At 45.9% G+C, this 13,343-nt stretch overlaps 1 protein-coding gene across 5 annotated transcripts in view; it reads left to right on the forward strand.

The window, feature by feature from the left end:
- Positions 1 to 13,343, forward strand: part of CCAR2 (cell cycle and apoptosis regulator 2) — a 566,602-nt gene that overhangs the window by 209,486 nt on the left and 343,773 nt on the right. For all 5 annotated transcript variants that reach the window (XM_069214048.1, XM_069214051.1, XM_069214050.1 and 2 more), the window contains 2 exons: positions 7,561 to 7,792; positions 7,903 to 8,052. In XM_069214048.1, the coding sequence (XP_069070149.1) occupies positions 7,561 to 7,792; positions 7,903 to 8,052 (382 nt within the window). The remainder of the gene's footprint in view (positions 1 to 7,560; positions 7,793 to 7,902; positions 8,053 to 13,343) is intronic.

Below are 13,343 nucleotides of genomic sequence, written 5' to 3' on the forward strand. Positions count from 1 at the left end.
TGTTGTTGTAGGAGCAGCTAGGAAAAGGGCCAACTCTCACACATCTGGAGATGCACCACCCCCAGATAAAGAAAGCCGCAAGTTTGATGCAGCTGGTAAAAGAGTCGCAGCACAAGCTGCAAACCAGTGGCGTATCGCGAACTCCCAGGCACTACTTGCGCGCTATGACAGAGCCCACTGGGACGAGATGCAACATCTCATTCAACATCTGCCCAAGGACTTCCAAAATAGGGCGAAACAAGTGGTTGAGGAGGGACAGACCATCTCCAACAACCAGATACGTTCCTCCATGGACGCTGCAGATACAGCTGCACGGACAATTAATACATCTGTAACTATCAGACGGCATGCATGGCTCCGAACGTCTGGATTTAAGCCAGAGATTCAACAAGCAGTTCTCAATATGCCTTTTAATGAAAAAGAACTGTTCGGTCCACAAGTGGACACAGCGATTGAGAAACTCAAAAAAGATACGGACACTGCCAAAGCCATGGGCGCACTCTACTCCCCGCAGAGCAGAGGGAATTACAGCACATTCCGTAAAACGCCCTTTCGAGGGGGGTTTCGGGGTCAAAGCACACAAGCCAGCACCTCACAAGCAACACCGTCCACTTACCAGGGACAGTATAGAGGAGGTTTTCGGGGACAATATAGAGGAGGGCAATTCCCTAGAAATAGAGGAAGATTTCAAAGCCCCAAAACCCCTACTACTAAACAATGACTCACATGTCACTCACCCCCTCCACACAACACCAGTGGGGGGAAGAATAGGTCATTATTACAAAGCATGGGAGGAAATCACTACAGACACTTGGGTTCTAGCAATTATCCAACATGGTTATTGCATAGAATTTCTACAATTCCCTCCAAACATACCACCAAAAGCACAAAATTTAACAACACACCATTCCAATCTCCTGGAGATAGAAGTGCAGGCACTATTGCAAAAGAATGCAATCGAATTAGTGCCAGACACACAAATAAACACAGGAGTTTACTCACTGTACTTTCTGATACCAAAGAAGGACGAAACGCTCAGACCAATCCTAGACCTCAGAGTAGTGAACACTTTCATCAAATCAGACCACTTCCACATGGTCACACTACAAGAAGTATTGCCATTGCTAAAACTACACGACTACATGGCAACTTTAGACCTCAAGGATGCTTATTTCCATATACCAATACACCCATCGCACAGGAAATACCTAAGGTTTGTATTCAAAGGAATACATTACCAATTCAAGGTACTGCCTTTCGGATTAACAACCGCACCAAGAGTCTTTACCAAATGTCTAGCGGTAGTCGCTGCACACATAAGAAGGCAGCAAATACATGTGTTCCCATATTTGGACGACTGGCTAATCAAGGCCCATTCGTTCATACAGTGCTCAAATCACACAAATCAGATCATACAAACCCTCTTCAAACTCGGGTTCACCGTCAATTTCACAAAATCCAAAATTCTGCCACGCAAGGTACAACAATACCTGGGAGCCATAATAGACACTTCAAAGGGAGTAGCCACTCCAAGTCCACAAAGAATTCAAAATTTCAACACCATCATACAACGCATGTATCCAACACAAAAGATACAGGCAAAGATGGTATTACAACTCCTAGGCATGATGTCATCATGCATAGCCATTGTCCCAAACGCAAGACTGCACATGAGGCCCTTACAACAATGCCTAGCATCACAGTGGTCTCAAGCACAGGGTCACCTTCTAGATCTGGTGTTAATAGACCGCCAAACTTACCTCTCGCTTCTGTGGTGGAACAACATAAATTTAAACAAAGGGCGGCCTTTCCAAGACCCAGTGCCACAATACGTAATAACAACAGATGCTTCCATGACAGGGTGGGGAGCACACCTCGGTCAACACAGCATACAAGGACAATGGAACGTACATCAAACAAAACTGCATATCAATCAGCTAGAACTTCTAGCAGTTTTTCAAGCACTAAAAGCTTTCCAACCAATAATAGTTCACAAATACATTCTCGTCAAAACAGACAACATGACAACAATGTATTATCTAAACAAGCAGGGAGGGACGCACTCCACGCAGTTAAGCCTGCTAGCACAAAAACTTTGGCATTGGGCAATTCACAACCAAATTCGCCTAATTGCACAGTTTATACCAGGGATACAAAATCAACTCGCAGACAATCTCTCTCGAGATCACCAACAGGTCCACGAATGGGAAATTCACCCCCAAATTCTGAACACTTATTTCAAACTCTGGGGAACACCTCAGATAGACTTGTTTGCAACAAGGGAGAACGCAAAATGCCAAAACTTCGCATCCAGGTACCCACACAAACAATCCCAAGGCAATGCCCTATGGATGAACTGGTCAGGGATATTTGCTTACGCTTTTCCTCCTCTCCCTCTCCTTCCTTACCTGGTAAACAAACTCAGTCAAAGCAAACTCAAACTCATATTGATAGCACCAACTTGGGCAAGGCAACCCTGGTACACAACGCTGCTAGACCTATCAGTGGTACCCTGCATCAAATTGCCCAACAGGCCAGATCTGTTGACACAGCACAACCAAAAGATCAGACACCCAGATCCAGCATCGCTGAATCTAGCAATCTGGCTCCTGAAATCCTAGAATTCGGGCACTTACAACTTACCCAAGAATGTATGGAAGTCATAAAACAAGCAAGAAGGCCATCCACCAGGCACTGCTATGCAAGTAAATGGAAGAGGTTTGTTTGCTACTGCCATATTAATCAAATACAACCATTACACACAACTCCAGAACATGTAGTGGGTTACTTGCTTCACTTACAAAAATCTAACCTAGCTTTCTCTTCCATTAAGATTCACCTTGCAGCAATATCTGCATACCTGCAGACTACCTATTCAACTTCCCTATATAAAATACCAGTCATTAAAGCATTCATGGAGGGCCTTAGGAGAATTATACCACCAAGAACACCACCTGTTCCTTCATGGAACCTAAATGTTGTCCTAACTAGACTTATGGGTCCACCTTTTGAACCCATGCACTCCTGCGACATACAGTTCCTAACCTGGAAGGTGGCATTTCTCATCGCCATTACTTCCCTGAGAAGAGTAAGCGAGATTCAGGCGTTTACTATACAAGAACCTTTTATACAACTACACAAAAATAAAGTCGTCCTAAGGACCAATCCTAAATTTTTGCCAAAGGTTATTTCACCGTTCCATCTAAATCAAACAGTGGAACTTCCAGTGTTCTTTCCACAGCCAGATACCGTAGCTGAAAGGGCACTACATACATTAGATGTCAAAAGAGCATTGATGTATTACATTGACAGAACAAAAAACATCAGAAAGACTAAACAACTCTTTATTGCATTTCAAAAACCTCACGCAGGAAACCCAATTTCAAAACAAGGTATAGCCAGATGGATAGTTAAATGCATCCAAATCTGCTACCTTAAAGCTAAACGACAGCTGCCCATTACACCAAGGGCACACTCAACCAGAAAGAAAGGTGCTACCATGGCCTTTCTAGGAAACATCCCAATGCAAGAAATATGTAAGGCAGCCACATGGTCTACGCCTCACACATTCACCAAGCACTACTGTGTAGACGTGTTATCCGCACAACAAGCCACAGTAGGTCAAGCCGTATTAAGGACATTATTTCAAACTACTTCCACTCCTACAGGCTGATCCACCGCTTTTGGGGAAATAACTGCTTACTAGTCTATGCAGAACATGCGTATCTACAGCGACAGATGCCATCGAACTGAAAATGTCACTTACCCAGTGTACATCTGTTCGTGGCATCAGTCGCAGTAGATTCGCATGTGCCCACCCGCCTCCCCGGGAGCCTGTAGCAGTTTGGAAGTTACCTTCAATTATTTATATATGTATCATCTCAACCTTAAATAGGTGCATACTTAGTCACTCCATTGCATGGGCACTATTACTACAATTCAACTCCTACCTCACCCTCTGCGGGGAAAAACAATCGAAGATGGAGTCGACGCCCATGCGCAATGGAGACAAAAGGAGGAGTCACTCGGTCCCGTGACTCGAAAGACTTCTTCGAAGAAAAACAACTTGTAACACTCCGGCCCAACACCAGATGGCGAGCTATTGCAGAACATGCGAATCTACTGCGACTGATGCCACGAACAGATGTACACTGGGTAAGTGACATTTTCATTTCTTAGTTTATTTTAAGAACCACAGGTTCAAATTCTACATGTAATATCTCATTTGAAAGGTATTGCAGGTAAGTACTTTAGGAACTATGAATCATTACATTAGCATTTATACTTTTTACATAAAACAGAATAAGCTGTTTTAAAAGTGGACACAGTTCAATTTTCACAGTTCCTGGTGGAGGTAAAGTAATGTTAGTTTTAACAGGTAAGTAAGTCACTTACAGGTTTCAGTTTTTGGTCCAAGGTAGCCCACCGTTGGGGGTTCAGAGCAACCCCAAAGTTATCACACCAGCAGCTCAGGGCTGGTCAGGTGCAAAGGTCAAAGAGGTGCCCAAAACACATAGGCTATAATGGAGAGAAGGGGGTGCCCCGGTTCCAGTCTGCCAGCAGGTAAGTACCCGTGTCTTCGGAGGGCAGACCAGGGGGGTTTTGTAGGGCACCGGGGGGACACAAGTCAGCACAAAAAGTACACCCTCAGAAGCGCAGGGGCGGCCGGGTGCAGTGTGCAAACACGCGTCGGGTTTTCAGTGGTTTCCTATGAGAGATCAAGGGATCTCTTCAGCGTTGCAGGCAGGCAAGGGGGGGGGCTCCTCGGGGTAGCCCCCACCTGGGCAAGGGAGAGGGCCTCCTGGGGGTCACTCCTGCACAGGAGTTCCGTTTCTTTAGGTGCTGGGGGCTGCGGGTGCAGGGTCTTTTCCAGCCGTCGGGAAATGGAGTTCAGGCAGTCGCGGTCAGGGGGAGCCTCGGGATTCCCTCTGCAGGCGTCACTGTGGGGGCTCAGGGGGGACAACTTTGGTTACTCAGTTTTGGAGTCGCCGGAGGGTCCTCCCTGAGGTGTTGGTTCTCCACCAGTCGAGTCGGGGTCGCCGGGTGCAGTGTTGCAAGTCTCACGCTTCTTGCGGGGAGTTGCAGGGGTCTTTAAATCTGCTACTTGAAACAAAGTTGCAGTTCTTTTGGAGCAGGGCCGCTGTCCTCGGGAGTTTCTGGTCTTTCTCGAAGCAGGGCAGTCCTCAGAGGATTCAGAGGTCGCTGGTCCCTTGGAAAGCGTCGTTGGAGCAGGTTTCTTTGGAAGGCAGGAGACAGGCCGGTAAGTCTGGGGCCAAAGCAGTTGGTGTCTTCTGTTCTTCCTCTGCAGGGGTTTTTCAGCTCAGCAGTCCTCTTCTTGTAGTTTCAGGAATCTAAAGTTTTAGGTTCAGGGAAGCCCTTAAATACTAAATTTAAGGGCGTGTTTAGGTCTGGGGGGGTTAGTAGCCAATGGCTACTAGCCCTGAGGGTGAGTACACCTTCTTTGTGCCTCCTCCCAAGGGGAGGGGGTCACATCCCTAATCCTATTGGGGGAATCCTCCATCTGCAAGATGGAGGATTTCTAAAAGTGAGTCACTTCAGCTCAGGACACCTTAGGGGCTGTCCTGACTGGCCAGTGACTCCTCCTTGTTGTTCTCATTATTTTCTCCGGCCTTGCCGCCAAAAGTGGGGGCTGTGGCCAGAGGGGGCAGGCAACTCCACTAGCTGGAGTGTCCTGCTGTGCTGGCACAAAGGGGTGAGCCTTTGAGGCTCACCGCCAGGTGTGACAGCTCCTGCCTGGGGGAGGTGTTAGCATCTCCACCCAGTGCAGGCTTTGTTACTGGCCTCAGAGTGACAAAGGCACTCTCCCCATGGGGCCAGCAACATGTCTCGGATGTGGCAGGCTGCTGGAACCAGTCAGCCTACACAGATAGTCGGTTAAGGTTTCAGGGGGCACCTCTAAGGTGCCCTCTGTGGTGTATTTTACAATAAAATGTACACTGGCATCAGTGTGCATTTATTGTGCTGAGAAGTTTGATACCAAACTACAACTACAAACTACCTGTTTGTAGCTCCCCTCAGATTCCAGAACTTTCCATCACAGAAATGTGAAGCAAGTGTGTCTTTTTTGACAAGTATTGCGTTTTGCAAGGGATTCTGGGTAGCACAACCTGGTGAGAGCTACACAAGTTTCCCTCCCCGCACCATCCTGGATTCTCCTAGGTGTCTAGTTTTTAAAAATGTACAGGTTTGCTAGGTTTCCTTAGGTGCAGGCTGAGCTAGGGCCCTAAATCCACAGCTAGGCACATTGCAAAAAAAAGGTCAGTTGAGTCCACCTTGCGTTTTGAGCTGTTTCCTGTTGCATGCACTAAGCCTACCCACACTGGTGAGGTACTATTTTTATTGGGAGACTTGGAGGAACACAGAATAGTGGAACAAGTGGTATTACCAATTGTCTTTCTCTGCATTTGCGCCTTCCAAATGCAAGAAAGTATGTAAGAAATCTTGGCAGTGAAGGCGGTAAGTGGCTTTTTTGATTTGTCTTGTATTTTTTTCCAGGTGAAGTATATAGCATTCTGTGCTACTTGTGAATCATTAGTTCTCGCTAAGTTTTTGGGATATCTTTGTAGAACCTGTGCATGTTATGTATTGAGGTTTAAATCTCTTCATTGGAAATCACAAATGGGCCATAACACGCTCACTGACAGCAAATCACATAATGATCATATCTCATGGGCAACTGTTTGTTTCAAAGCAGAGGTCAGTATTTCTGTAAAACTAAATTCATTATGAATCCCAGCATGTTATGTAATGTTTTTGATTAAGAAATCAATTCTAGTTCCTATTGAGTTTTCCAGGTGAATTGGTCAGTATTGTTCTCTCTAATCCAGCTTAATCATTTGTCAGTTTGTCTTTCAGTATCTATCTTGTTAATTTTCCAACAGGTTAGCCTTTTGCATACTCTTTTTGACATACGGTCAACATTTTTTAGCCTTTAGTCCTGTTGAGCTTCTTGTTCACTGTGGCGCTGCAAAGTTCGGGAGTATTTTTAAACCAACATTGGAAATATCCCCACATGTTGAGCTTGATTGTTCCATTCTTTTGATGAATTTACAAGCTCAAGGTGTTGGTCTCAGAATACAATATCTAGCCTTCACTGTGCTGTCTCTGGAAAAGTAAACTCAGCCCATACTTTTATGCTGCTTGAGATGTCATTTACATTGACCTCTTGGCTAGTCATTGATTTACACACAATGTGATGGCCACTATTTTTCAAACCTCTCTCCTCTTAAAACTTCTCGACCTGGGGAGTCTGTTACAGGGAAGTAACATAGTGCAGCAGTGAGCACACTATCCTTTTTTCAGATCTCTGCTCTTCCTTTAGTCCAACATCTGTGTCTATATAAAGTTGGTTATTGACTGGTTCCCCCAACTGTTGCCTGTTTGCACACGTCTCAGGTGGTTGTTCTCAGCTGTCTTTGGTTATCATCCTCTGTTTGCATTGTCGCTAAGCCATCACCATTTCATGCTTCCCTTGGCTGGTTATATCCACCCTATGCGTGCATAGCTCTTTGATCTGTTTTGTCTCGTCCTTGACTTTAGGCTTCGCTTTGCCGAACTGCGATACCTGCGTCCTGGACCCAGTCCCGGTGTTGAGAAGGTGGTGGTTTTTCTGCCAGATGTTTGGTCCTGTGTGCCATCCCTAGTAGAGTGGGAAGCCCTCACTCAACCAAAACCTACAGATTTGGAGTTGATGCCGCCTCTCCCGCCATCACCAGCAGTTAAGCCACCCCTGCCTCCATCCCCTCCACCCAACGAAGATGAACCAGTGAAGGTAAGTCATAATTACTGTCTTCATCCCATCACAGAAGCATGCCTTTGCTTATTGTGTGATCTCTACGTGGTTATGAAGTTTTGTCTGATGTTTATATTTGATTTTTGTAGCTTGTAAAAGTGGCACCGGAGTCAGTCAATACTAGCCCTCCTGTGGAACCGGCTATCATCATCCGCTCGACACGGACCTTCAAGTGCACTACAGTGTCTCTGTACGCCATGTCAGAGTTTCGCAAGCAGAAAGAGAAGCTGTCCTTTGAGGTACCATGAGTTGTCATAGAGCTGATCCTTTGTGGGAGGGAATGTTGGGGAAAAGGAGGAAACCTGGAGCGGAAGGCTGCAGTGGAAGGAGGACCTTTCTGCGATCATTCTTTTCACATTCCCAGTGGGTCTCTGGCATTGCATCAAACACAGGTGCTGCTCTTTGAGTGCCCTCTGATAGATATCACCAGCTTGTGTGGCTCCATCTGTGAGAATTGCTCTAGATATTTTCATAACAGCTGTTGTGGGACTGCCCTGACAGCCTGGGCTTAAGATATTGTGTGCTATGGCAACCTGGCTCTTTGATGGGACATGGTATTTAAAGCTGATTGACCAAAGCAGCGAAAAGAAGCACTCCTTTGAGCTATACGCCATGATCGTATCCTAACGGGTCTTCCCCATCTCATGATATATTAGAGTTTTTAAGTGGTCTTCAATGGAGCTGTTTACATTGGAAAAGAAGTCACAGAATTGGCACCAGTTCATATTTTTTCATGCCTTTGGCATGAGGTATAGAAAATACCACTATGTATGTTTTCATACTAGCTAGCATCTGGCTCAAGAGACGTAGCAAACTCTGCTATTTTTTACTTCAAGGTAGGCATACTCTTACAGTTAGTATCTAGAGGAATTTGAGATGTATTTGTAGTGGCAGATGCAGGGAAGTTGTGAGTATTACTTAGTTATGTGCAGATATGATAAAATCAGCTTTTGAACTTACACACAGTTGCTTTTGTGGGATGCAAAGGGTGATTTTGGAAGTTGTGTTAATATAGCTTTTAACACATGGGTGCTACCTCAGTGAGTTATCATAACAAGATAATAGCATGCCTGAAGTGAGTTTTAGCTATGGGGAACTTTCTCCATAGACGTTTTTAATGTGATGATATACTCATTTAAGCAAATGATTGTTTTGATTCTTGGGGATCGTGTTCCTTAAATATGTGAAGCTTTTCTCTGGCTTTGTACGTTGGCAGAGATTACTTTCCTTGTAGCAGTTACTCTTTTCAGAAGAATCCAGAGCTCCAGGGGAAGCCATTGGAGAGCAATCACAAAGTAGACATGTGTTTTGTATAGCTGGTGCCACAAGTGAGCTCAGTGGTGATGCATGTAAACACTAGCAAGGAGAATTCAGATAGATTTGAAGTTGTTGGCACTTGTCTTATGTCGCACATTGGAGGCAAAAGGGTTTAAAACCAGTTGAAATTAACGGTTTGGTTTTCCTGGGAAAGTAAATCTGATTTTAAGCTGACCTAACAGGTTTTCTGTTGTTGATGACGAGCAACAAGTTAGAGTTGTGTGTAACAAAAAATCAAATGCAGCAAGTTACTTATTGTAAGTTTTCCATTGTCTCATGAACAGTTAGACTGTAAAATTGTTTTCTAAACGCACAGATTCAAAGATTTTATTTGTTTTAGTTAGTTAATCCTTACACTCCTAAACTATGCGCTAGGCACCATGGGTTGTTGACTGAAAATTGGTGGGTTAGTTTTATTGCAGAACTCTTTATTTTATTGCATTGTATTTATATAGTGCATTTGCCAAAGCACTGATTTAAAGGTACAAAAGTGATATAAACTAGATTTGAGGCAATAGAAGAAATCCTGATTAAGGTAAGAACAAATGTACAGTAACTGTGAGTCCAGTGTTTGGATTCCAGAAAAAAGATAGTGCGCAAATGTGATTGTACACCTACTAGTTATTGGGAGAGGGTCATAAACTCAAAAGGATTGTGGCCAGTGACTTGCAAAGACGACATAAAAGCAAGGGATGAGTTTAGGGTGGCGGGACAAGAACATGGGTACATTAAAAGAAGTAGGAAGGCAAACCGGTAAGAAGCTGAATAAAGAAGTTAAATCTAAGGAATTGGGGGCCAGAGAATAGATGTGAAGTCAAAGAAAGATTAATAGGTCAGACGAGAAATAACTGCTGCTGATGATTTTTGTAAAGGTGAAGAGTGAAGTGTGCAGCACTTGAAGAAATTATAGAGCCTGGTTGGTATATGTTCCAGCTTTCTTCGGTCTCTTACTATACTGTCACTATGTTAAGGATACGAAGGCACGGGGAGCGCGTTGACGGTGCAGTATAGTGTTTATTTTTTTTTTGCCGTGATGTGGTATTCCCGGCTTAATGCATTGTGTTGCCTTTTTGTGTGACAATGTGAAGATTTGAAGTTTATTCATGCTTAAACTGAAAGCCGGTGTCATGTCTGTTAGGACAGCGTTAGTGTTGTCCTTTAATTGTGGATATGAATCTGGAGACAAGTGAGAAGAATCCAGTTTTGTTTGATCTTGGGTTCCGAAAATTGAGTCTGTCAGACTATGTCAAGCATTTTGCAAGGTGTGGGGTGCATTTCTTTTTTAGTGTTGAATTTGTTGTCATTTGTGATACATTTTGCTTTTCAACATAGTGTCTGTTGGAAGTGCATCATGTAGAATTGTGCTGGATATATGTGTGTGTGTGTGTGTGTGTGTTCGATGGCATGTGTAGCTGCAGATACACATGCTATGCATATTGTAAGGAAATGCCTCCTTGGCATGGTTACCCCCTGACTTTTTGCCTTTGCTGATGCTATGTTTTGAATTGAAAGTGTGCTGAGGCCTGCTAACCAGGCCCCAGCACCAGTGTTCTTTCCCTAACCTGTACTTTTGTATCACCAAAATTGGCACACCCTGGCATCCAGGTAAGTCCCTTGTAACTGGTACCTCTGGTACCAAGGGCCCTGATGCCAGGGAAGGTCTCTAAGGGATGCAGCATGTCTTATGCCACCCTGGAGACCCCTCACTCAGCACAGACACACTGCTTACCAGCTTGTGTGTGCTAGTGAGAACAAAATGAGTAAGTCGACATGGCACTCCCCTCAGGGTGCCATGCCAGCCTCTCACTGCCTATGCAGTATAGGTAAGACACCCCTCTAGCAGGCCTTACAGCCCTAAGGCAGGGTGCACTATACCATAGGTGAGGGCACCAGTGCATGAGCACTGTGCCCCTACAGTGTCTAAGCCAAACCTTAGACATTGTAAGTGCAGGGTAGCCATAAGAGTATATGGTCTGTGTAGGAAGTTGGCTCTGTATGTGCTATTTCAAAGTAAGGAATAGCATGCACAGAGTCCAAGGGTTCCCCTTAGAGGTAAAATAGTGGTAAAAATAGATAATACTAATGCTCTATTTTGTGGTAGTGTGGTCGAGCAGTAGGCTTATCCAAGGAGTAGTGTTAAGCATTTGTTGTACATACACATAGACAATAAATGAGGTACACTCACTCAGAGACAAATCCAGCCAATAGGTTTTGTTATAGAAAAATATCTTTTCTTAGTTTATTTTAAGAACCACAGGTTCAAATTTAACATGTAATATCTTGTTTGAAAGGTATTGCAGGTAAGTACATTAGGAACTTTGAATCATTTCAATTGCATGTATACTTTTCAAGTTATTCACAAATAGCTATTTCAAAAGTGGACACAGTGCAATTTTCACAGTTCCTGGGGGAGGTAAGTTTTTGTTAGTTTTACCAGGTAAGTAAGACGCTTACAGGGTTCAGTTCTTGGTCCAAGGTAGCCCACCGTTGGGGGTTCAGAGCAACCCCAAAGTCACCACACCAGCAGCTCAGGGCCGGTCAGGTGCAGAGTTCAAAGTGGTGCCCAAAACGCATAGGCTAGAATGGAGAGAAGGGGGTGCCCCGGTTCCGGTCTGCTTGCAGGTAAGTACCCGCGTCTTCGGAGGGCAGACCAGGGGGGTTTTGTAGGGCACCGGGGGGGACACAAGCCCACACAGAAATTTCACCCTCAGCAGCGCGGGGGCGGCCGGGTGCAGTGCAGAAACAAGCGTCGGGTTTGCAATGTTAGTCTATGAGAGATCAACGGATCTCTTCAGCGCTGCAGGCAGGCAAGGGGGGGCTTCCTCGGGGAAACCTCCACTTGGGCAAGGGAGAGGGACTCCTGGGGGTCACTTCTGCAGTGAAAGTCCGGTCCTTCAGGTCCTGGGGGCTGCGGGTGCAGGGTCTTTTCCAGGCGTCGGGACTTAGGTTTCAGAGAGTCGCGGTCAGGGGAAGCCTCGGGATTCCCTCCGCAGGCGGTGCTGTGGGGGCTCAGGGGGGACAGGTTTTGGTACTCACAGTCGTAGAGTAGTCCGGGGGTCCTCCCTGAGGTGTTGGTTCTCCACCAGCCGAGTCGGGGTCGCCGGGTGCAGTGTTGCAAGTCTCACGCTTCTTGCGGGGAGTTGCAGGGGTCTTTAAAGCTGCTCCTTGAAACAAAGTTGCAGTCTTTTTGGAGCAGGTCCGCTGTCCTCAGGAGTTTCTGGTCGTCGTCGAAGCAGGGCAGTCCTCAGAGGATTCAGAGGTCGCTGGTCCCTTTGGAAGGCGTCGCTGGAGCAGAGTTCTTTGGAAGGCAGGAGACAGGCCGGTGAGTTTCTGGAGCCAAGGCAGTTGTTGTCTTCTGGTCTTCCTCTGCAGGGGTTTTCAGCTGGGCAGTCCTTCTTCTTGTTGTCGCAGGAATCTAATTTTCTAGGGTTCAGGGTAGCCCTTAAATACTAAATTTAAGGGTGTGTTTAGGTCTGGGGGGTTAGTAGCCAATGGCTACTAGCCCTGAGGGTGGGTACACCCTCTTTGTGCCTCCTCCCAAGGGGAGGGGGTCACAATCCTAACCCTATTGGGGGAATCCTCCATCTGCAAGATGGAGGATTTCTAAAAGTCAGAGTCACCTCAGCTCAGGACACCTTAGGGGCTGTCCTGACTGGCCAGTGACTCCTCCTTGTTGCTTTCTTTGTTCCCTCCAGCCTTGCTGCCAAAAGTGGGGGCCGTGGCCGGAGGGGGCGGGCAACTCCACTAAGCTGGAGTGCCCTGCTGGGCTGTGACAAAGGGGTGAGCCTTTGAGGCTCACCGCCAGGTGTTACAGCTCCTGCCTGGGGGAGGTGTTAGCATCTCCACCCAGTGCAGGCTTTGTTACTGGCCTCAGAGTGACAAAGGCACTCTCCCCATGGGGCCAGCAACATGTCTCTAGTGTGGCAGGCTGCTGGAACTAGTCAGCCTACACAGACAGTCGGTTAAGTTTCAGGGGGCACCTCTAAGGTGCCCTCTGGGGTGTATTTTGCAATAAAATGTACACTGCCATCAGTGTGCATTTATTGTGCTGAGAAGTTTGATACCAAACTTCCCAGTTTTCAGTGTAGCCATTATGGTGCTGTGGAGTTCGTGTAAAACAGACTCCCAGACCATATACTCTTATGGCTACCCTGCACTTACAATGTCTAAGGTTTTGCTTAGACACTGTAGGGGTACAGTGCTCATGCACTGG

This window comes from Pleurodeles waltl, chromosome 11 (genome assembly GCF_031143425.1).
Source record: "Pleurodeles waltl isolate 20211129_DDA chromosome 11, aPleWal1.hap1.20221129, whole genome shotgun sequence".
NCBI classification, from domain to species: Eukaryota; Metazoa; Chordata; class Amphibia; order Caudata; family Salamandridae; genus Pleurodeles; species Pleurodeles waltl.